Source organism: Pituophis catenifer, unplaced genomic scaffold, assembly GCF_029215685.1.
Source record: "Pituophis catenifer annectens isolate HBS135680 unplaced genomic scaffold, rPitCat1.0.hap2 SCAF_16, whole genome shotgun sequence".
NCBI classification, from domain to species: domain Eukaryota; kingdom Metazoa; phylum Chordata; class Lepidosauria; order Squamata; family Colubridae; genus Pituophis; species Pituophis catenifer.
This window is the reverse complement of record NW_027256896.1, coordinates 2941195-2962887: the sequence shown is the minus strand read 5'-3', so window position 1 is coordinate 2962887 and position 21693 is coordinate 2941195. Positions and strand designations below refer to the sequence as shown.

Here is a 21693-nt window from a genome sequence, read left to right as displayed (position 1 = left end):
CACAGCCTTCATTGGGGAGCATCTTGGAGAGATCATTAAATAAATCTGCTGCAGAGAACTGGAGCTCTGCCTAAAGCTCAGGGCAGCCACCTTGTCATCATGCAGGGGTCACCTTTGACCCTCCGGATAGTTGAGCCACACATGAAGGGCCAGTTTTGTGCTGCTCGTTTCCCAACAGGGTCGCCGATAGTCCCGCCACTCACGCCATCCAGGAATCTGGCCTTTCAGCTCCCGAGTTGGGGCATTTTTCCACTTGGCACCAGAGTGGCTGTTCTCAGTCCTCCTTTTAGAGCCCAACACCCAGAAATCTAACTCCTCCTTTGAGAAAATGGAACTCGTGAAATCAAAACAAACACAGACAACTGGTTCACACTGGAAATTTGTAGTATCAGATGCCTGGAAGGGACCAGAGGGATCCTCTCCAACACTTGGGGGAGTCATTTACAGCATCCATGAGCTGGCCTCCTCTTCTACAATGCTTAGAAATGAAGCTGCTAAGATGAAAAACTGCCACGGGCCCTGGACGTTATCTCTGCTAATGAGCTTTTCTGATGTTTTCCTGGAGGCAGCCCAGACGCCAATCCTAATTTCATGTCAAATTTACTGGAGGGTTAATAATTGTTAAGTGCTTCAAAGCTTCGTAGGAAATAGTCCTGTTGATTATCATGCAAGGTTGACTAACCTGCATGAACACAGGAATCGCCTACTTCAGTGATGGTGAACCTATGGCACGCGTGTCGGAAGTGGCACGCAGAGCCATCTCCAAGCACGCCAGCCATCGCCCATTACTCTTCCGGGTGCCGGTGTGGATGTCTTTGTGCACGCATGCGCAGCAGAAACCGGAAGACCAGGTGACTGGGGCACGTGCATGCTGGAAACCGGAAGCTCTGCTTCCCAGTGCGCACATCCGTGCCAGGGAGCTGCTCTTCCGGTTTCCGGCACTCCCCTGCACCCATGTGCTCCCATTTCAGCACTTGGTGCCAAAAAGGTTTGCCAACACTGACCTACTTTGTTAAATAAATCAAGACTGAGAAACAAAGAGTGCTGTTTTGGAGATGTAAAGGTACAGAACTGTCAGTACGTTGAAAACATGAAACGACTCTGGGGCATCCGTGCTATCTGCCCAGTGAAGAAGCCAACGGGCCTCTCCAGGCCAATCCGATGCCTGCAGGTGACGAAGGCTGCAGGTTCTGCTGGAGAGAAAATCAGAGACATCTAACACAACGGATAAGCAGCCCCCAAAGTCATGATTTATTAATATCTGGAGAAGCTTCATAATTTGAACACAACCCAAAATGTACATTTTACAATCACACACTATTTGTAAACAGTTAAAAAGCCACTGACAACTTTTGCATCTTCAGACACAACAGTTAGAATCAAGGCAATGAAATGAGAGCATCTTTCGGCACAGTTAAAAGGTTCTTTTTTTTATCCTTGTTTAGTATTTCATTCTCCGACTAAACAAGCATCAGATAATACCATTTGTGGCAAAAAGGAAGATGAGTTTAACACTTTCACAAGAAAAGTATTTGCAGGAACTTTTAAACATTTAAAATTTATACAACAAAGTTCTGTAATTCCAAATCCTTGGTTACAGTCTGCATAGTTACTTCAGCTTTAAGGTTAAACATGAAACACAGTCACAAGAGCAGGAAGAGCATCAATGGCACAAGGGGGGCGGGAAGGGGAGAGCCAGGGGGGGGGCTTTATGAAAAGAGGGAACTACAGTTTACCAGCCAAGCCCCCCCCTTCCCCCCTCCCTCCCCCGCACTATTAAAAAGACAGCATCGGAAAGCACAGAATGTCAAACTCCAGCGAATTGAAGCAATTTTTGGCAGAAGTCATTTTACCGAGCAAGTAATAATCAGTGCTAAAAGTTATTTTTCCTATAAGAAACTACGAGGAGTTCTACTGGGGACCTTCGTTTTCCTGAGAGCCAGGCTCTTGGATCGGGAGGGGGTTAGAAAAAAACGAATGGAACGTGGCCGCACACGGCCCGTGATTCCCAGAGATCGAGAGGAAGCATCTTTATCATCCACATCTTTTGTTTTTTTAAAAAATAGTTAAGTGATGGAAGAGTAAACATTTGTTTCTTAAAAAAAGAGAAAGAAAAAACTTCTGTAAACAAGGCAGTGCCCCAACAGGAGCCCCCCAAATAAAAGACAAAACCCAAACGCCTCTTGAAAGTGCAGGGCGCCACCCAGGCGTGCAGCCGGGCGTGCAGCTTCGGGAGCTGCCGAGCTCCGTCCGTCTGTCCGATTCCACAGGAGCCGGCAGGTGCAACACATTTTCATCCGTCATCCTGGCAGGGTCTTCTCCCCGACTGTTTGGCACCACGGACGGCCACGAGGTGCCGAGTGGCCAGGCAGGCAGGCAGGCCCGCAGGGGCATCGGGGCTCGTCCCGACCCAAAGCAGGCACCCCTTTGCCCACCCACCACAAAACATTGCCCGGGGGGGTGGGGACTGCTGCCGCTACCACTCAGACATGGTAGAGTAGGGAGAAGGACCAAGTCTGTGCAAAGCTTAAAAAGCTCAAACTCCAACATTTTCAGCAAGTTGCCAAAGGAAAAAAAAAAATCAAGGAAAACAAGAAAAGTAAACTGATCTTATGTAGGAAACTGCTGAATTATGCAATGTACTACCTGGAAATGTAAATCTTTTCACTTTTCACATTATAATATTGGCCTGCATGATTCAAGTATTCAAACTGGTATGTTTTGGGCTAAAACAAAGAGGAAAAATGTGCACGACGTAACCATTTCCACAGTTGACCCCTAGAGGCTGCAGGTGGGGGTGGGGGGGAATCCAAATTTAGTGCTGCTTTGAGGTCACAGTTTTTCCCGCTGAAACAAGGTTACATGGACTCCCCCCCGGCCCCCAGATGGTCAACGGAGAGAAACGCATTGAGCGGGGAGGGGCTGCCAAGGCCCCTGGTGTCGTTGCCGCCCAGGGAGCCCCACAGGCTGGTGGAATAGTTGGGGCTGCCCCAAAGGGAGGTGCCATGGAGATCCCCACTGCTTGTTCCTGAAAGCCCAGGACCGCTCCAGGGAGGGGTCAGGTCACTGCGGTTGGAGAACGCGTGGGGGCTGTCCATGCTCCCCAGGCGGGTCTGGCTGGTGCCCAGAGATTGCCAGGTGGGGGTCGGGGTCAGAGACGGGCCTTGTGCAAAGAAGCGGCTAATCTCCTCTTCGCTGGCAAACTCAGCCAGAATTGTAGTGTTCCCGAGGACGCACCTGTTCACAAAAGCCAGCAAGAGGCAGGTGAGATGGCAGCAGGCTTGCAAAGGACACAACCGCCCCCTGAAACGCATCTCCACCTGAGGCCACCAGTCCCACCCTGTGACTGTATCTTTCTCCTCCTCCTCCTCTTCTTCTAAGCCCCTCAAAAACAGCAATTACAACAATTTACCCACTTACTTTATACTACGGTAACTACTCTGTGGTAATAAAAAAAGAGGCACCCTCCGGAGGAGAATCCAGCCAATTAAGTGGCAAATAAAACCAGGCCTATTAAGAGCAGATTAATTAGAAAGAAAAGGTCCTTTACTGAATGGAAGGTCTGAGTTCCAAAGATGCCTCTGCCCAGTAAACCATGTGCCTCTCTCACTAGCCCTGCGGCCTCCCCTCTGTTCCTGCCTGAGCCTCACATCCCGCCTGGCGGCTACTCACATGTGGAGGGATTTTTGTGCCTTCATCACCTCTTCTTTCGAGCTGTACCGGACTAAAGCGTTGCCATGGGGGAGGTTCAGGTGGAATGTGATCAGGGGCCCGTGCTGCATGCAGAGGGTCCGCAGGGTGGAGCCATCAATCTGGGCACAGAGCGAAGGGATGGCCTCATTGAGCTGCTGCCCCTCCTGGCCAGAAGGGGGAGGGGCTCAGATCCCCCAGCCCAAAACACCTCCCCCCCAAAGTGTGACCCACCTGAGGTGTGAGGTTCTTCAGGACGAGACAGTTGGTGATTCTCCCTGAGCTGCTATTCTCATTCCAACTGGAACCTGAAAGAGAAAATACACCTCCCACTAACTCCTTAACCCTTGACAAAGCAGGGGAGACCCTGGGAGCCTCAGCTCCTCTTCCCACTTTCATGAGCTTGCAACTCTGAGCAACGATCCCACATAGCATCTTTCCTACTTTTGCTCAAGTGGCTCAACAGCTGAATGCTTCAGAAGATTCCCACATTTCAAATATCAGATCAATGTCCCTGACCTTGGCCGGGGGACAATTTGCAAGGGGCTAGCACACCCTGAGTAGATTTATCAAGAGATCAGAGGCCTTCTCCCCCCAGCCTAGCTTAGGGGTCTTGGCAACGTCTCCATGCAGATAGGCAGCCAAGGGCTGGTGGAGGAGGAGAGGCCTGGCAAGGGCTTCCCTAGCCATGCCCTTGGCCCAGTGGGAAAAGAACTCTGAGTACAGACGTGCCCTGCCATCCGCCAGGCAGGGCAAGGGTGGCGCATGGGGATGGGAGCCAGACTCTTACCAGGGGTGTATCTGGCATCCGAGTGGCTCCAGCCACCCCCAAATCGCACAGAGTTGTCCCACATGGGCAGAGACATCTTCTGCCCGGTCAGTCCAGGGGGCGGCCGCGAGGGAGCCGTGATGCTCTTGGGTGGCAGAGGGACCTTCCATAGCTCATGGGCCAGAGAGGTGTTGTTAACGGAAGCAGGAGACCAAGTGGATTTGGAGTCGCTGTTTCTGGCTGGAAGGAGAAAACAGCTGTGAAGCCCCACTACCTTAGGGGGCTGCAAGGCTCAGCAGGGAAGCAGGGGTTGCAGGCCTCACCTGAAGAAGTGCTTTGTGCTGTACTGTTGAGGGAAACATTGTAGTTGGAGGCACGAATGGATGACCAGGCACTAGTTGAAGGCAGCGTGGTGTTCAGAGCTGAGGATGACCCTGGGGAGGAAAGGCGTGGAAGCCATTCAGGGCAAGGCAGACAATGGGCATGCGCAGAGCCCGCTCGGCTCGACTTCAGGGCTGCAGCTTTAAGAGCGGGCTGGCTCCCTCACAAACAGGGAGAGCCAGCGATGGAAGACGGCTACTGAGCCCCAGTTGGTCACCAAGAATCTACTCGGGAGCCCTTCTCCAACACTGCCCAGCCTGCGGGAGATCAAGTCCCCTTGGGCTGGGAGGCACGGATTCTCAGCTGCAGATTCTGGCCTGTTGCTGTCCCGAGGCCAGGCAGGAGGGCACAAGGAGCCTCCTTGCCCACCCCCGGATGGCAAATATGGCCAAGTGGGCGAAGGGCAGGTGCCCATCCCTCCCGCTGATCTTCCCTGCATCTCCCCAACTCTTGCGCTTCCTTCCTGGGGAGGCTTGAAAACCCGGCTGGCCAGGGAGACAGGCAGGAGAAGGGGGTGGGGTGTCTCTGCTGAGGCCTCCCCTCCCCCGACAGACCTACCGCTGTTCCTGTCCCTGAGGTGGTCAGCCTCCCGCACAGTGTTAATTGACAGGCTGTTTGTGACGCTGCCAGGAGTAACGTAAGGGTCAGTTTCTGGGTCGATGTTTGGATAACCTTTCCACGGCTCACCAGGGCGAAATTCTAGGATTTAAAAGGAAACGGCTCATGGCTTTCTTTCCCAGCTCTAGGCCCGATGAAATAGTTCATCCTCTACTTACAACAGTTGATTTAGTGACCACAAATTACGGCACCATTGAAAACAGTGACATGACCATTTTTCACACATACGACCTTTGCAGCATCTCCATGGTCACATGATCAAAATCCCGACGCTTGGCAACTGGCTCATATTTATGACAGTCGCAGTGTGTGACTTGATCCCCCTTTGCAACCTTCTGACAAGCAATCTCAATGGGGAAGTCAGATTCACTTAACAAGAGTGTTACTAACTGAACTTGGGGTGCTCCTTGTCTGCTCCTGGGGGCAAACCACCCCCCTTATCCCACAAGACAGAGAGAAGGCCAGGTTGACACCTCGAACACAGGCAGAAAGGTTCAGCAGAATCTACCTTTGTAGGGACCCACCTGGTGGCCAGTTGACACTGCTTGAACCGTTTGGTGATTTGGCACGTGGCCAGCCATCCCCCACAGATCCAGGTGGGCTGGCTGGAGAGTTACTACTGCTCATGAAGTCATAAGGAACAAAGGACGACGTCTCCTCCATTCTAAAGCCACTGGAAATAGCACCTGGAAAGCAAGGGGGAGATCCAATCTTTTCCCAGAACATCCTCTTGAGAAGTTGACAACTGACCTCACGTAGCCTTCGCGGGGGAGGCTGATTTGTAGGTCCCCATCAGCCTCAACACGCAGCACCCCAGAGAAGGACAGACACAGTCCAACAAGATCCGTTACTTCTCTGTGTCTGCTATTATGTGGGCTGGGTATCCCTGCAAAGCTCCATCTGTGTCACCTTCCAAAGATTACTGCACTGTTGGAGCAAAACCTACCCCACTTTTTTGTCTGGCCACCCACCTCACAATTGTGCCTCTGGGCATGGATGGCCTGGCTGTGGGGGGCCCTGAGGTAAGCCGAAATAAAACCCTGATATGGAGATGTTCTCTTCATACACTTCAAAACCGATAACACAACACAACACAAGAGCTCCCCCAGAGGCTTGTTCTGCGCATCCTGGCTTAAATTTACCATTTTTGCTGGCATTCTGATCCAGAGATGTGTTAGCGGAAATACTGTCCACAGTTGTCCACTTTCTCAGCCGGGACTGCGGCTCCTTAATACTGCCCATATCCATATTTACATTCAAGTTTGCGTTCATTCCTGCATTAAGAGAATTGGTGAGAGTCAGCGCATCCCTCTTCCCTCCCTTGTAGCATGGAAGATCCAGCACAAGGGACTGGATGCCACTAGAGCTGCCCCAGACTGGAAAGCAAAGCAAAGCAAAGCAAAGCAAAGCAAAGCAAAGCAAAGCAAAAGACACACACTCACACCCCAGGACTGCACCGGGGAAGGGGGGGGGGGGACAATTTTCCTAGAAAACCTGCCAAGTTTGCTTTTCTAAGATGAATTTCACCCCAAAGCACTTATGCCTCCATTGCCTAATAGAATTTTGCTCAGTCAAGAGTTTCTCCCTTTCTGCCCTGGCATCAATCGCACAGGAATGCAGAGGCAGAGCAGCAGACAGGACAGGAAAGCCAGGACTGAAGCTTGGGAGCAAAAAACGCTTGGAAGAGGAGAATCAGATCAGAACTTGCGAATTCTGACATCTGGCCCTCTGTGCGCAGTGCTGGGCTTTAGAAGCCGAGGGTGTCTCCAGAAACGAGGAGGCAGTTTTCAGAAAGCTACAAGGATCGGTCCCCCACGTTAAGGGTGGAATTTGGGTCCAATCCTAAGAATCTAACATTCCCCATTCTAGCACCTACCAAGAGCTTAACTTTCACCCGACACTGTCTGGTCACCAAACTGTAAAAGGCCAGGGCCATTGTGGAGAAGCAGCAAAAAAAGCCCTTAGATGTAAGTCAAGAAAATCAGCAAAATAAAAAAGCCACTTGGAGAATGAAGCAGGACTCTTGTTCTTTTTTTCCCCCATGGCAGAGTTCTCCAACCTTTCTGCCTTTGTGGACCGGCATCAGGGTGGGAGGGATGGTTCTGTGTGAGCGGCTAGCAAGCGTGCCTGCACGAACAGCTTTCACACCTGCCTGCCACTCACACAAATGGAACGAACCTGCACACACCCGTTTTTGCGGCCCGGTTGCCAACAGCTCACGGTCCACTATGGGCCGTGGCCAAGAGATTGGGAACCCCTGCCCTAGGGCTGAGAGATCACCAGCAGGCTCCATGCCTAGGCTAAGGCTAAACTCCATGGCCTTGCAGTTTCTGGGCTGGGGCCTTTAACCACTACACCCAAACGCCTTTCAACAGCCATGTAATTTGTTGCTATCTGGGATTGCAAGGAAGGAGCCCACTACCTTGGCAGGACTGTGTTGGGTGTCAAACAGCCCCATCGTCTGCGTTGGACTAGTTAGAAAACATTCCATCCAAGCCCCAGAAACCCAGTTAGCTGTTGCAGCAGCAGCTCTTTTCCCACAAGAACATCCAAGCAACTGAAGGTGAAATATATCTCAAAGATTTGTTAGAAGGTAATTTCTTCACCATACTGGCAGGTTTTGGATGTTGGATTTTATTGACCTCAGAAAGCCTTTCACCAGCAGGATAATCTTAGCTTACAGAGCAAAGAAAGTGGCTTAGCTGGGCAGCCAATAGTCAAACCCAGCTGCTGGAGACCAGAGAGCTCAACCAATGGAGAAGACACTCACCTATAGGAAAGTTGCTGAATGCATTGATTTGAGATGGCCCTTTCTGCAACTCTTGGTTAGCATGGGGAACAACGTTCTCCAGGAAAGATTTTATGGCGGTCTGATGGAACTGCTGTTGTGACGGAGGCACCTGCTGCTTCATGAGCAGACTTGGATCGAGCTGACAAGATGGTGGCATCATTTGTTGCTGCATATTAAGAGGGCGATTCTTCAAACACAAAGAGAGGACCAAACGGTCAATGGAGCTGTGATGCAGCCCACCAGTACCGTGATAAATATACTTCCAGCCCAGAATTATGAACTTGAGTTAAGCCAACAAAATAGTTTCTTGTTCAGTCAGAAGATGATAGCTATGAATTCCAAACTACATGGGGTCAACTCTAAATGGTGAACCATTTCGTAGATTCTGAACAAAATTATAGATTGTTTGTCCTGCACATTCAATTTACTGTTAACATGAGTGCAGAATAGCCCAATAATAGAGTTGGACGGGACCTTGGAGGTCTTCTAGTCCAACACCCCCTGCACAAGCAGGAAACCCTGTAGCATTTCAGACAAACGGTGGTCCACTCTCTGCACATTCAAAGCTTGGGAAGAATGAAAGGGGCAGAGCAGTGTATGGATATTCTTCCATGAGGCGGGAGCCACAAAGCAAGATGCCTGGTTCCATGGTGAGGCGCCCATCGCAGCCGGTCTCCGTGCCTCCAATTCAGCACTTGGCCAATGCATTCCCACAGCCCCCCCCAGACTTTTTAGGCAACCTCACTCAATGTCGGAGGATAAAAATCTTTAAAAAGACCCAGAGTGAAGCCTACCTGTTGCTGCTGCTGCTCCTGGCGGCCACTAGCAGGCGTGTTCCTCTGACCCTGCATTTTCCTCTGCTGGGCCAGCAATCGCTAAGACAGTAAAACCAGGGTTGCAAAAGAGGTCAGAGTGAGGACATTTGCTCATTCAGGAAACTAATCTCATGGGGGAGGGGGAGGGGGGAAGAGATTTGTTGGATGATTGCTTACCTGTAACTGGGAAAGTTGGTTCAACTGGGAGAGTTGGTTCAACATGGCTACTTGTTGTGGGCCAAAGAGTGAGCTGAGGCCCCCGGTGTTTGGTGCATACTTCAGCAATGATACTGGAACCTAAAGAGTCAAAAAGGCAGGCCATGAAGGAGCGGCCAAGGGGCAAAGCACCCCGACCAGATCCCCAGGCTTTGAGGTTGTTGAATCACTTCGGAGCAGAACATTTTAGAGCAAAGAGGACAACAGGAATGAACTTGCAGCACGTGGGGATACAACTGCTGTTATGTTGCTGCAGATCTGTGGTTTTTACTTTGACTTTTGACTCTTCTCCATATATGGACTTGGAAGAATTGCCCAAATGCCTATCTAGTCTCTCCTTAAAGGCATCTGATCCAAGGCCCAGGATCTGGCCATCGCGATCTGTAATTGGCTCCATTGCTGAATTGCTCCCGCTGTTGCGAGGGGCTTTTCTATCAAGAATCTGCCTTCTGGGAGCTGAAATTTATTAGTCTGTCACCTGCGCTCTAGGATGGGAGACAACAGACTTCACATTCTTCTGGAGGACATTTTTTTAGGCGCCCGAAAAGTTCTACAGGTGCCCCTCAATCTACGACCATCGAAAGTCAATGGGAAGCTCACAGAGAAGGCTGCAAGCTGCTGGGTTAAGTCTTCCTGACCCACACCCTCTCCCCAGCCCCTCTCCACTTGCTCCACCCACCCACATCCCTCATTCCTTGACCCACTGCCCAGCTGACTTGGTTGTGGGATGCTGGTAAGAGATTGCCTTAATGAATGTGGGATTTAGTTAACAATGGCAACTGGGACTACGGTTGCTAAGCGATGTGGTTTCACTTTCAACCATATTATTTAACAAGAGAAATTCCATTTCAATGGCTGACTTAAGTTGAAGACTATCTATTTCTTAACACTAATCCCTCTGCTCTTTCTCTGTGGGCTCTCCACTGATCACCTTCATTGCCTTTTTCCTAATCCTTTTAACAATGATACTGGCCAGAACTGGACACAATACCTGAGGAAGGATCTAATCAATACACCATGAAATGGAAAGATTAATTTCTATGAGTAGCAAACCACACATGTATTGATGCAGCCTAAAATTGCACTTGCCCTTTCAGTAGCCATATAAATCTGCTAACTCAAATTCAGCTTGCGGTCAACTAATATTCCATGGTATTTTTTCACAAATACTGTTGATCACTGAAGAAGGTATTCTTTATCCTAGACCTGTTCATTTTATTTCTTTTAGTTATAAAAAAAATTCTGCATCTCCCTGTTAAATTTGAGTTTTTCTCAGTCCCTTTATCAAACTTTTTGAGACTTTTAAATTTTGTTTCTATCTTCTTAGATCAGGGGTGTCAAACTGAAGGCCCGGGGCCGGATTCAGCCCACGGGGTACTCAGATCTGGCACACGGGGCCGCCCTGGAAACAGCGAAGGACCAGCCTGCGGTGCTTCTGCCAGTGAAAACGGACTCCCAACCTCCGTTTTCGGCTGACACGGCCTCCTGCAACCTTCTGCCAGTGAAAACGGAGCTTGGGAGGGCCACGCAGAGGGTTGCAGGAGTCCATAACAGCCGAAAACTGACCTTGGGAGCCTATTTTCACTGCCACAGTGCTCAGGTCACCACAGGACCCACCCCCCAACATGAGTGACGTTGAGCTGCCCTGCCCCCCCAAGGTCAAATACAACCCTGATGCAGCCTTCAATGAAATCGAGTTTGACACCCCTGCCTTAGATGCTTCAACCTTGCTTTATCTAAAATTTGTAAGCATTCCCATCATCCACCCAGGTCATTACCAGCAAAGCGCCCAGAACCCAACTTTACAGCGCTCAATAGATCCCATAATCTCTGACCATGGTTTTGGAACCAGCTACATGTCCATTTAATTGTGCTTGCCAACCCACAAATAATTCGTTTGCTAATCAGAATACTGCAGGGTACCTTGACAAACGCTTGGCTGCAACCAAGCTTTGCCCCATCAGCCTGCCTTACGCAGCGGAAAAGGAGACCCCCTTTCATTTCCCCTGCAAACTGCCGCCGCCTCGTCCTTGTACCTGGCCACAAGCCCTCCAGTGGAGCCTCACCTGAGGGGAGAGTAATGGAGGAGGCACTTGAGCGCGGGGATTGGACTGGGAGGAGTGAAGAGGAGGTTGTGCTGGAGATGGCTGCATCGTCCGGGCTTGTGCTGTGAGATTTCCAAAAGGACTGGGATTGCCGTTCTGTAGAGGGACAGATGACAGGTGAGCCGCTGCCCCTCCACCTGAGACAGGTAGGGGCATAAACATTCCCCTCCCAGACCCCCCAAACCTGCTCTGCCTGGGATGCCTACTGTTGTGATTCCGATTCCCGAGCCTGTCCTAACAGAGGAAGAGGACTCAGAAAGTGATGGGGAGGACCTGACAAGCCTCCCTCTCCAGGACCCTCCTCTCTGGCAATGCCTCAGGTTCCATCTGAAGGCCAGGAGGAACAGCCTGGGAGATGCCAGGAGGAAAGCATATCGGAACAACAACAGATAGGGAGCGAGGATGATGAATCCTGGCTTGATCCCAGGCAACATCGGAGGGAGAAGCGTGTGCAGCAACGGAAGAGACGTGGGAGGGCCAGAGATTGAGCTGAGTCAGGGAGCCACGCCCCACCAGGAATAAAAGTGGGTGGGATTGCTCTTCAGGCTTTGTGATGGACAAAGTTAAACCCTGAAAGTCACATTGTGATCTCTGAAATTCGGCTTGGATATATTTTGGACTGAACATTGACTAAACTCTTGTCTCGTGGATAAATTGTTACTCCTGGAACAGACTGAAGATAACTCTTCTTCTGTTTTATGGGAGTGAAAATGGTCTTGGCAGGCATTCGGCAGTTTGTTGCCAAAACCTTGGTCTGCCAGGAATTCTAATCCGTTTACCTAATAAAATATTGGCAGGCGTGCTTGGTATTACGTTTGCCTGTGTGAGGAAGGGGGACAGAACACCTACCTGGGATGCCTGCAGAGGTTGCCCCCCCCCCTCCCGGTGCTACTCAGAAGTATGTCTGGCCAGCCTAACGGTGCTTGGCTTCTTAAACTCTTTCTCAACAAGGGAGCTGGGAAGCCAAGGCCTTCGTTAGCTGGGCCAATCGTCTCAGACTTCCACATGAAGCCCTATGCACTGTGACATCTTGACCAAGCCTGTTTGACTGGACCTTTCCTGCTGCCCAGCCTACCCGGGAATCATGGTGCCAATTTAGGTGAGAGAACCACCAGTCGAAATGAGCTTCTTCAGACAGATCAGAACCATGATTTCCAGATTTCCCAACAAGGCTGGTTGGTCTCTGCTCCTTTCATGGTTGTGGTAACTGCAAGCCCCAAACAGAGACCCCTTTTTCTTTCTTTCTTTCTTTCTTTCTTTCTTTCTTTCTTTCTTTCTTTCTTTCTTTCTTTCTTTCTTTCTTTCTCTCTCTCTCTCTCTCTCTCTCTCTCTCTCTCTCTCTCTCTCTCTCTCCCTCCCTCCCTCCCTCCCTCCCTCCCTCCCTCCCTCCCTCCTTTCTTTCTTTCTTCCTTCCTTCCTTCCTTCCTTCCTTCCTTCCTTCTTTCTTTCTTTCTTTCTTTCTTTCTTTCTTTTTCTTTCTTCAAGCCTCCCTTTTGAGAAGGGTAAATTTCACATCCTTTCCTTGAACTTTTCAAAGGAGCTGCCGAAGTCAGAGTACAATCAGGTCCCAAATTAACATAAAAGCAGGCGCAAAACAGAAGCCTGGTTGGCTGGTGCTTTCCCAATCTGGAAGTAGCTGAGCAAGTGGAGACCCAAAGACTGAAGGAAGCGAGGGATGAAAAGTAAAGGCCAACAAGGGGAAGACAAATCCAAAACTGAGGAAGGGGCGGAAGACAAAGAGCAAAAGAAAGAAGGAATTCTCTAAGGACATCAGAGAATGGGAGGGAGGAAGCACAGGGGCATAAAGCTGCATTTCATCCCAACAATCAACTGGGGAGAGTTGCTTAAGGGGCTAAAGAAAAGGGCAATCCTCTTTTCTTCAGAGGGGCCTTCCCTAGCAAGTCTGAGTATGGAGAGGCGCCTTCCCCTCCCAGGGCCCGGGGGAGGAGGGCTATGTGCCTCCTACACGCTTGCTAGGAGAGGCCAAGGGCTGGGAGTTCCACAGATCAGGGATTCTGCTTAGAGGACGGGGGACCTCCCCGTAAGCCTCGCTGGACGTCCTGGGAAAAGGATGCTCCCAGCCTTACCTGTCTAACAGAATTCAAGCTTTGCACGTTCAGCCCCGCTAGGGAGCCGAGGACGTGGTTAGGTAGTGCACTGTTGGAAGGGGGAAACTTCCCATTCTGACTGGGCATGAACTGCATGTTTGGGGAATCGTCTGCTACCAGGCCATCCTGGAGAAGCACAAGCCGAGCAGCAGCGGGAGGGAAGAGGCCGGTGGCCGCAGGAACAGAGGCAGAAAACAGGAGAGAGGTTAGTGTCACCACAGGGCCAAGCTAGGCGGTTCTCTGAGCAGACATCGAGTAACAAAACAAACAAAATCCAAATTTCCCCTCTGTGCCAGCCCTTCTTGAAAGGAGGAGGACGGACCAGGGAGCTGCTGACGATCCAGGCCCTGATCAGCTCCTGTGTGCATTTCGGGCCAGATGGACCAAGGCGCAAAAGCTGCCCGGGGGCTCTGCTTCACGTGGAAAAGTCTCACTCCACTCGTCTTCCAAGACCCGCCCCAGGATTTCTTCCAGCCGAAATCTGGAACCACCAGAATGTTTGGGGGCCTCCTTCGCCTGAACTGCAGCCTCCTTGGAAGTCTGGCAGAACCGGCCGTTTTTGGTTTGGATTTTGGATTGAAATGCAGGTAGTCCTCAACTTACAACCACAATTGAGGCCAGTATTTATGTTGCTAAGTGAGAAATTTGTTAAGTCAGCTTTGCCCCATTTGTCGACTTTCCGTGCCACATTTGTTAAGTGAATCAGTGCGGTTGTTAAACTTAGTAACACGGTCTCTAAGTGAACCTGGCTTCCCCACTGACTGCTTGTCAGGTCACAAAAGGGGAACACATGACCTTGGGACACTGCAACTGTCGTAAATGTGAGTCAGTTGTCAAGCATCCAAATATAAATCACGTGACCATGGGGATGCTGCAACGGTCATAAGTGTGAAAAGGGATCATGTCACTTTTTTCAGTGCCGTTGTAACTTTGAATGGTCACTAAGTGAATGGTTGTAGATCGAGGACTGCCTGTCCATTCTGCCTACTATGCCCCAGGGGGCTCCTCCCTGAACTGAGAGTGAAAGCAGCCATGAGCTCATGAGACAAGCGAAGCATCCTCCTCTCCACCAGAATGGGCCCTTCTCTTCAGCAGCCCACCCGGAGAGCCCCAGGGAGCCCCAACCCAAGGAAGGAGGGGCCAGAGGTCACAGGCAACCATAGTATCCCCTCCCCCCCCCCCCCGCCGTTTGTCCTCTTTCTCCCGAAAAGTCTCACCTTATCGAAATAAGGACTTCTGTCCATGGAAGACTCTTTGGAAATCTGGGGACGGGAGCCAGGATTTTTCCCAATCACCCGGCTGCCTTCGCCAACATTCAGGTTATGCTTCTCCAGCTCCATCCGCTTGTCAGGCAAGATTCCTGGAGGAGGAAGAGGAGGAAAAGGGGCTTCAAAATACTCCCAGGCACCAATACTGACATCCAAGGCTTTCTGGAATTCCACACACAACAGGAAACGCATTTCCTGCCAAGGAGGAGAGGGAAGCGCTACCAGTTAAAAGGCGTTTTGCTCCTCCCCTCACCATGGGTGGGGTCATGGTGACATGGTTGCTAAGGTATTTAGATCTGAAGTGGGCAAGGCTGCCCTTTTGGAGCCATTCTCTCTCTGAGTTCAGACGTTAATGCCTCTTCCTGAGCCCAGCAGCTCCTTGCAAGGAACTGCCAGCCAGCCCAGCAACAGCCCCCCACCTCCCCAGTTCTGATGTTCTCTGGATCGGGATCTTGCACACACTACAATTTACTGCAGAGAAATTCACAGCATTTGGGGCTTTTAATTTTCATTCTAATCTGATGTTTGTCTTACCTCCAGATAGCTCTATCTTATTGCTCTGCATCATTTCTTCTGGCAGGTCTCTCTGAAGGAAAGAATGAAATTCGCTTAATCAAGACAGTATCTGCATGCAGCTTTCCCCCCTTTCTCGAGGGGAGGTTTTGGTCTTCAAGGAAAGAAGCAGGCGACCCAAAAGGCAACAGAGGGTTGATTCAGTGGCAGTGCATTCATTCGAGCGTTCTGTTTTCCGGCTGTACTTACAGGGAACCCAAGATTTGCAAACTGCTTCACAAAGGGATTTATCCACATTTCGTCTTGCTTATTTCCACTTTTCATTGTTCCCTAAAAACAGAACAAAAGCCCAGCATCAAAACAGCAGGAAATACTAAAACTACAGACATGGTTATGAGAACAGAACGTGTCTGTGCAAAACATAGAGGGTGGTTTAAGCTTTGAACGGCTCTTCTGGCTCAGCCCAGTGAAGAGGGAAGGTTACATATCCAAAAAAAGTCCAGTGTCTTCTGGCTTTATTTGTCCTTCCCTTCTTCCCGCCTCGGGGAGTTGGGAGACGTAGAGGGACTCCAGGGCAGCCAAAGGGCCAACCTGACCCCGCCCGGTTCGCTCATCTTTTCTGCAAGGTTTGGGCAGAAAGACCAACTCATCCCCAGCAGCCAAAGGCTACCCTCTCTCTTCATCCTGATCTGTCAAGGCAAAAGGTGATCAATACAGGGCCAACCCGAGGCTTAGCATCGTGGCTGAACAGCAAGGCAAAATTTGGGTGCAAGAGGTGCAAGGTTACCAACTGACCTGCGGAATTCAATCAGAATCTCAGGTCCCTTCTTGACAAGGAGACGCCAGCTGGCAGGTGACTGTCTCCAGGTAGAGAAACCAGACTTAGGCTCCCTTATTACCTGTTTTCTTATCACAGTGCAAAATCATCTATTTCTGTCAGATGAAGAAAGATCCTCTCCCCCACAGCTTTTCTTGGCCATAAATACGACCTCCTCCCTCCTGGCGTATTTACCTTAGAAGGCATCTTTTTTGAGCACGGGGGCCAGTGCAAAGGCGCACCGGCATCTTGCACCGAGTTGCTGTTCCACACGCCTATCTCCACATCCTCCTCTTCCTCCCAGCTGGCTGGATGATTCCCTGTCAGAGGCATATCACCCCCACACCAGCCATCGGGAACTTGCATAGACTTTGGTCCTGGTGGAGACAAAACCAGCCAGCTCTTAGTTTATCAACCTCCTCAGATTAGGCTGCTCTGTCCCACGAACCACCAGGAGTTCTCACCCAGCGCCACCAGTAGAGGAACTGCTCACGCCCAGGGCCAACTCACAGGGCCTGTGACTTGTATCATCATCATCATCATCTCTTCTTCTTTTAACAACCCCATAATCCCTTGCGGGGTGGAGTCTGGGCAACTGAATGGAGCCGAGTGTTTACTGGCCGGATGCCCTTCCTGTTGCCAATGCGGATTTTCATTCAGCAGATACATTCTCATTGTCCCCAGAGAGAAATCTCTGCCTCTAACTAGGACAGCCTCCTGATTGTGAGGCGAGAGCTCCAGCTCCACCATTCAGGGCCTGTGGCTTGTATAAGCAGAGCCTATTCTGCTTTACTGTCAGTCCTACAAATCCACCCGGAGGCTCACAAGCCCCATTTCTCCCCCCAAACCTGCATACCTGCTTTATTAGATGCCTGCTGGCTCCCGGACGCATTTCCCCAGCCTCTGGCATCAGTGGCGTCACTGACAGGCTCTCCCCAACTTGGACCAGTGTCCACAGGTTTACCCCAGGCTGATGTGCCGTTATCTACTGTAACAGGTGCAGGAGGAGGTTCTCCCCAACCTTTCAAAACAAATCCAACTTATTAGCAAGGCCAGGTCTTAAAGCACAGCCGAGTTATTTGAAAAAGAGAGGGAGGGAGGGGAGGGAGGGAGGGAGGGAGAAGCAATACAAAGCCAATTAAAAGTTTACAGAGTTTTAGCCTATTTTTTTTACAAATGAGATCAGGTCAATCCCATGTTGAAGAAATCCTTCTGATAGGAAAGGAAAATGCTGTACATGATACTCTTATTTTCAGTAACAAAGGACTCTCACAAACACAGACAATAGTCAACTCTTTTCCCTGCTTGCTTGGCCTTGAAGACCAACCAAAGATTAAACTTATCCATCTCCCTTTTGCAAAAATCCCAAGAATTTTGTGGGGAAAAAAGATCGCCTGTCAAGTGCTTCCTCTTTTGACTCTCTGGACTAGAAGAATCCAAGTCTTTAATATCTCAGGAAGGAGTTAAGAGTTTGATTTGCGACATTATTTTGTGTTCTCAGGGTATTCAGAGGGAAGCGTACTTTAATACGAATAGGAAGTCTGCTGGATATATTCTCCACCTGATTTGTAAAAATAATAAACATGGGATAGAAACAAATCCTCCCATACTGACCCTAGGAGAACTGACTGAATGCTGTTGTTTTTTTCCTCTCGGGGTGCTACAATGTCTGAAGTCCGTCAAGACTTAGTGCCCATTCGGCCCCACTCCTCTGCCCAGGGGCCCAAATATCTGACCCGGTCCACTCTAGGATGGGGCCTTTATCACTTGGGGGTGATAAAAGATGCCCCAGGAACCTCAGATTGCCCACCGTGCATTACGGGGGCCTCAAACTACCCTGAGAGCAGCCCCTCCTGCCATCCAACTCTCAGGCAACCTGCAACTTGCTTAGGAAAGGAGAGAGCAGGAGCTGCCAAAGACTTACCGGAGCTACTGCTGGCCCCGCTCTCCATGCCGGCTGTGGAACCCGAGGGCAACCCCGGCTGATGCGTCTGCACATCTGGCCGCCCCACGGGGTTCGGGGTGTTCTTGTTCCACATGTTCACATTTTTGTAGTTGTATTTGCTTGGGTCGCCCCACGCGGAGGTTCCGTCGTCAATCTCAATTTTACGACGAATGGATTCTGGGGAGGGCTCCTCCCAGCCGGTGGGCTCTTCTTCTTTGACCGGGGCCTGCATGGGTCTCCCCAGCCACCCCATACCTGACGGTTTGCTTGCGGCAGCAGCAGCAGCTGTTGCCGATGGGCCCCCCCAGCACCCGGCCTCCTGCTGCTTGCTCCAGTCTGGGGACCCGGAGGGCTTGGAAGGCTCCCCCCAGCTCTGGGAGCGATTTGGCTTGGGGGATTCCCCCCAAACGGGGCTCAGATTTGGCTTGGAGGTCTCCTCCCACCCTGAAGCGCTGCATGGCTTGGTGTTGCTGCCGTTCCCCCCGGCCCAGCGCCCGGAGTTCGATCTAGCAGGCTCTTTCCAGCAGGAGGTGGACCTGTCGCTGTCACTGCTGCCAGAACTCGACTTCTTCAACTCGCCCCAATGATTGTTCCTCACGTTCTCCCCCCAGCCGTCACCAGCTGGAACAGCCCATCCGGGGCTCGCTTTGGGCCCTTCTCCTCCCCATCCCTGCTTGAGCTTCTCTGTGTCATTCCAGGTCACAGATGGAGCACGGATCTCTTGGCCCGTCACCCACGACTGGCCACTCTTGGCCACGGCGGGGGCTGCGCCCTCTTCCCAACCTCCTTGGCTGCTGGGACCTCTGGAGTCTCCCCACCTGCTTGCAGACTTAGGCTCACCCCAGCCTGTCCCAGAGGAAGGACTGGGCCCATGGAGATGGGGCCTCTCCGCAGCCCCCCCTGAACTGCAGGCTTGGGCCACACAACCCCCCCAGGCTTCTGTTCCATTGTCAGCTTTCTTTTCGCCCTTTGGGGTCACCTCCGTATCCCAGGCTGTGTTTTGTTTTATTGGGGTCTGCCCCCAACCAGAATTGGAAAGGACACGTGGATCCAGGTCCGTTCTGTTCACTATACTCTGAAGCAGTGCTTGCTGGTCTACTTTCCTCCTTTCATGGCTTGTCCCTTCTGTGGAGGACCGCTCCTCGGGGCCCTCGAGATTGCCCTCACTGGCTCCAGAACTGGCCTTGGTCCACCCACCGTTCTGCTCCAGGGCCTGGGGCGCTGCGCAGCATTGGGGATCAGCCTTCTCCCCCTCGGCAGATTTCCATTCATTGGTAAACATCTTCCCGTTCCCACTGTTGGCTTCAGAGGAATGGCCACTTGTGAGTTTGTTCCACTCACTGTCTCCTAAGTTGGCATTCTGGGCTGAGCCTCTCCGGCCTCCTCCTCCTCCGTGGCCCATTCCACTTCTAGGCCCCCAGGCGCCATTCTGGCTGTTGCCCACGCCTGCCACCTCCCATGTCCCTGTCCGCTGATCCTCACTTATTTCCATGGTTGAGCTGCTGGTCCTACTCAGCCCAGGCTGCATTGGCGTTGCATTCACAGTGTCATTGTTAGCTTGGCTATTTGAGTCAGAACGGGTCTCTAGGGAGTAACCGGGGCCATAGGTACCCCACCTAGTACCAGGAGCCCCACCATTTTTTGTGTCACCATTGCTGAGGTGCGAAATGGAAGTGCCGTTTGTTACTGGGGAAGCCGGGGGCTGAGACCGATTGCTTTTGCCACTCCTGCCCCAGGTCCCAGGCCCTGCATTACTAACCAGTTCAGTCGTCTGCATTGAACCAGCTGGGTTTGGTAAACTAGAGGTCATAAAGTTAGTAGTGTTCTTATTTGGTCCATTCACTTCGTGGTTCGGGTTCTGAGGCTGCCCACTTCGTGAAAGTTTCCTTGTACCATGGAGTTGGGAATCACAGTTTTCCTGGAGGCTGCCCCAGGAGCTGGCAAGGCTAGAGTTCGCACTCTGATTGTTCACCATCTGCACGGCACCTGTGCCGCAGCTACCACTTCCTCGGGACCCTTTCAGGGCAGGCCCGCTGCTCTCCAAGACTGGCCAGGCCCCACCGTGGCCATTGGAGGTCAAAGTGCTGGGATTCAATTCTTCATTGGATGAACTGGGGGCGCCCCAAGCATTCACTCTACCGTGGCTACTTTCAGGAATACCGTTGGAAGCATCTGCTGAAAGGGGACAGGGGCTCATCAGGGCGCCCAGAGACGCACCCCATGACCCACTAATGCTTCCGCCGCTCACATTATTGCTGTTGCTACTGCTGACGAGCTTGGCCTGATTGCCGTGTCCAATGCCGTTTTGCAGGTGGCTGACGTCACTGCTCGGGCCCCGCGAGGCCATAATAATGTTCCTCTCTGACCCGGAACTCAAGGCAGAATCAGCGTCCATACATTCTGAAGCCAGCTCCAAGTCACTGCCAGTGGTTAGGGGCCATGCCTCCTTCTCTGAGCCGTCTACAACAGTTTTATCCCAGTTTGTGCTGGAGTCACTACTGGAAAAGATCCTTTCCCAGTGAGCATTCTCATAATGGGATCCAAGTGTGCTGTGGTTCAGATCTAAGAAAAATAGAATGCATTACTAAAAAACACTGTGCAAAAAAAAAAATGTCGAGAGAAAACCATTTTTCTGGATCAGCATCCCAGAAAATGAAAAAAAACAGAACAAAACCCAACAACAACCAATGTCTGCTCTATTCTGAACAAACCAAGCAAAGACAATTAACGAGAGACGAGGACCAATACAACTGAAACCTCCTGGAAAAGTGCTTCTCACCCTCTTGCCTTCACTCATCCCAGCATCTGCAACGTCTGCTAGGACTTTTGTGGTCTCACCTTCAGCTTTCCATCTCTACAGTGACCACCTTGAATGTCTCTTCCAGACCTCCTCACTGGAGTTTTGGGGGGCTGAGGTTATAGCAAATGCACTACATCAATTTCCGCTTTTTAAGGCTCAAGTAACAATGTAGAACATTAATTTGCTATCATATTGTGTTCTGAAGAGCATAATATTAGATTTTCTGCATCAAAAATCAGCTGGACAAAAATAGTCTAATTCAGTTCCTTTGTAAATAGTTTTAAGATTAGCAAATGTATTTTTGATCAAAAATTTGTCTGAAAGTAGCAATAGCACTTAGACTTATATACAGCTTCACAGTGCTTTACAGCCTTCTCTAAGCAGATTACAGAGTCAGCATCTTGCAACAATCTGGGTCCACATTTTACCGACCTCGGAAGGATGGAAAGCTGAGTCACCCTTGAGCTGGTCAGGATCGAACTGCCAAATTGCAGGCAGCCAGCAGTCAACAGAAGTACCCTGCAGTACTGCATTTTAACGACCGCGCCACCATGGCTCTACCGCGGACAAGGGCCAGCCAATAAAAACCTGTGGCATTTGATCTTTTCTAAATGCTTTTTTCCCAGCCTTACTCAGCCTTCTAGCATCAGTAGAAAGTGGCAGCAGATGAAGGAATAAATCTTCGGGGGAAAAATCTAAGCAGAGGAAGGACCTGGCAGTAGGGTAGGTGTCCCAGGGACTCCATCTTCTCACTATATAACAGAGTTCCCCCAACATTTCCAGCTTTGTGGACCGGCGGGGGGGGGGGGGGGGGGAGGAAGGGAGGGTTCCACAGGAGTGGCTGGTAAGCACGCACG

The 21693-nt window shown here is 50.9% G+C and overlaps 1 protein-coding gene across 2 annotated transcripts in view; it reads right to left on the bottom strand.

The window, feature by feature from the left end:
- Positions 1–1228: 1228 nt before the first annotated feature.
- The window catches only part of TNRC6A (trinucleotide repeat containing adaptor 6A), a 50063-nt gene continuing 29598 nt past the window's right edge, over positions 1229–21693 (bottom strand). The window contains exons 6-24 of one of the 2 annotated variants that reach the window (XM_070955324.1): positions 18016–20598; positions 16948–17112; positions 16287–16468; positions 15524–15604; positions 15296–15347; positions 14711–14853; positions 13473–13619; positions 11347–11481; positions 9242–9361; positions 9044–9124; positions 8229–8436; positions 6601–6732; positions 5983–6144; positions 5399–5539; positions 4783–4893; positions 4481–4699; positions 3925–3998; positions 3673–3812; positions 1229–3237 (exon numbers count right to left, since the gene is read on the bottom strand). In XM_070955324.1, coding sequence (XP_070811425.1) covers positions 2859–3237; positions 3673–3812; positions 3925–3998; positions 4481–4699; positions 4783–4893; positions 5399–5539; positions 5983–6144; positions 6601–6732; positions 8229–8436; positions 9044–9124; positions 9242–9361; positions 11347–11481; positions 13473–13619; positions 14711–14853; positions 15296–15347; positions 15524–15604; positions 16287–16468; positions 16948–17112; positions 18016–20598 — 5255 coding nt within the window. In that variant the 3' untranslated portion in view covers positions 1229–2858. The remainder of the gene's footprint in view (positions 3238–3672; positions 3813–3924; positions 3999–4480; positions 4700–4782; positions 4894–5398; positions 5540–5982; positions 6145–6600; positions 6733–8228; positions 8437–9043; positions 9125–9241; positions 9362–11346; positions 11482–13472; positions 13620–14710; positions 14854–15295; positions 15348–15523; positions 15605–16286; positions 16469–16947; positions 17113–18015; positions 20599–21693) is intronic. The other variant, XM_070955325.1, reaches the window with a different exon arrangement.